General features: G+C 30.8%; 1 protein-coding gene across 2 annotated transcripts in view; it reads left to right on the top strand.

Annotated features, from left to right (window-relative positions):
- Positions 1 to 1,292, top strand: part of jp (junctophilin) — a 282,722-nt gene that overhangs the window by 258,520 nt on the left and 22,910 nt on the right. For both annotated transcript variants that reach the window (XM_067044870.1, XM_067044869.1), the window contains exon 4: positions 131 to 298. In XM_067044870.1, the coding sequence (XP_066900971.1) occupies positions 131 to 298 (168 nt within the window). The remainder of the gene's footprint in view (positions 1 to 130; positions 299 to 1,292) is intronic.

The raw sequence follows: 1,292 nt of genomic DNA, 5'->3' as shown, positions 1-1,292 counted from the left end.
TTATTGATATACTATAAATAAAATATTTTTAAAACGATTTTGATTAAATAAATTGAAATAATTAATATACGCTGTATTAAAGATGTGACTATTCCGCAATTTTATCTAATAAAATGTTCACTCGTTTCAGAAAATAAGAAAACAGAGAAGTACTGGAGACCTGGAGAAGAGAGGAACTTCTGGAGGCAGCATCAGGAGCACAGGTTCCAGTGCAAGTTGGGTCAGCACGGAGTCCTCTCAGAGCGGTGTCACCAGTGGATCTATGCACACCGACTCCAACGCCAGTTTTGTGGTTGAGGTATTTATATAATACAATTATTGTTTATAAATACGTTTATACAAATATATACAAGCCCTAATTATCTAAAATATGTGGATCAGTTTTAACTATAGTGTCCATATAGAAATTAAAACTTCAAACTTATTTTAAATATGTAAATGGTAATCATGATTTGACAGATAATTACATTCCATGAAAAACAAAATCATCAAAATGGGTCCATTATCAGCCAATATACGCCATGGAAACCAGTTCACTTTTATTTTTTTGGAATAAATCCAAAACCTTATATCTACGGGAACATTCTATGTCTTCACTTTTCTCATTATTGTTAGTTAAATCACCACAAAAGATGGACCGAAAAGATGGTGCAAAGAATTTTCATATTGAACTTAACGTCCTAAGCGGTTAAGTTAAGCGGAAAGTTGCGTGAGTGGACACGCCAAATATTTACTCTTATAATAAATTCAAATAATTGGCCATCAAATAATTTGCGGTGTTATTTTATTAGATTTTTAGATTCTACGTATTTTAAAACGTGAATCTCAAATCGTGAGATGAGATTAGTGTTTTTCAATGATAAATATAACAAACGGAATATTTGTTGAATAGAAATAATAAGGCATAACTAAAAGATATTGCTTATCTAAGAAAAAATTAAAAAAAGATAGAGAAATTATTGCTTTCACGTTAGATGCATATCATATGTGCATATGCAAATATACAACTCGCATGTTTTTATACTTTCTTAAAAATTAGTGCTTATCTCATTCCTCACTTTTCTTGAATAAATGAATATTTTAAACTATGCAACATCTTATATTCATAATAATTATAAAATCTGGGCTGGTAGACGGGATATGGAATTTCGTACAAATTATGTATTACCCTCTCTATTATACTCCTTCCTCTAGGTGTATAAGCATTAATGACACGTAAACTGACGTTATAATATCGCTAGTGTGCAAGCATCCCTGTTCTCCTGCTTACGTAGCCATTTTTATAATAATAC

This window comes from Halyomorpha halys, unplaced genomic scaffold, assembly GCF_000696795.3.
Source record: "Halyomorpha halys isolate HHAL.00 unplaced genomic scaffold, Hhal_1.1 Scaffold486.1, whole genome shotgun sequence".
Lineage (NCBI taxonomy): Eukaryota > Metazoa > Arthropoda > Insecta > Hemiptera > Pentatomidae > Halyomorpha > Halyomorpha halys.
This window is presented reverse-complemented; position numbering and strand designations above follow the sequence as displayed.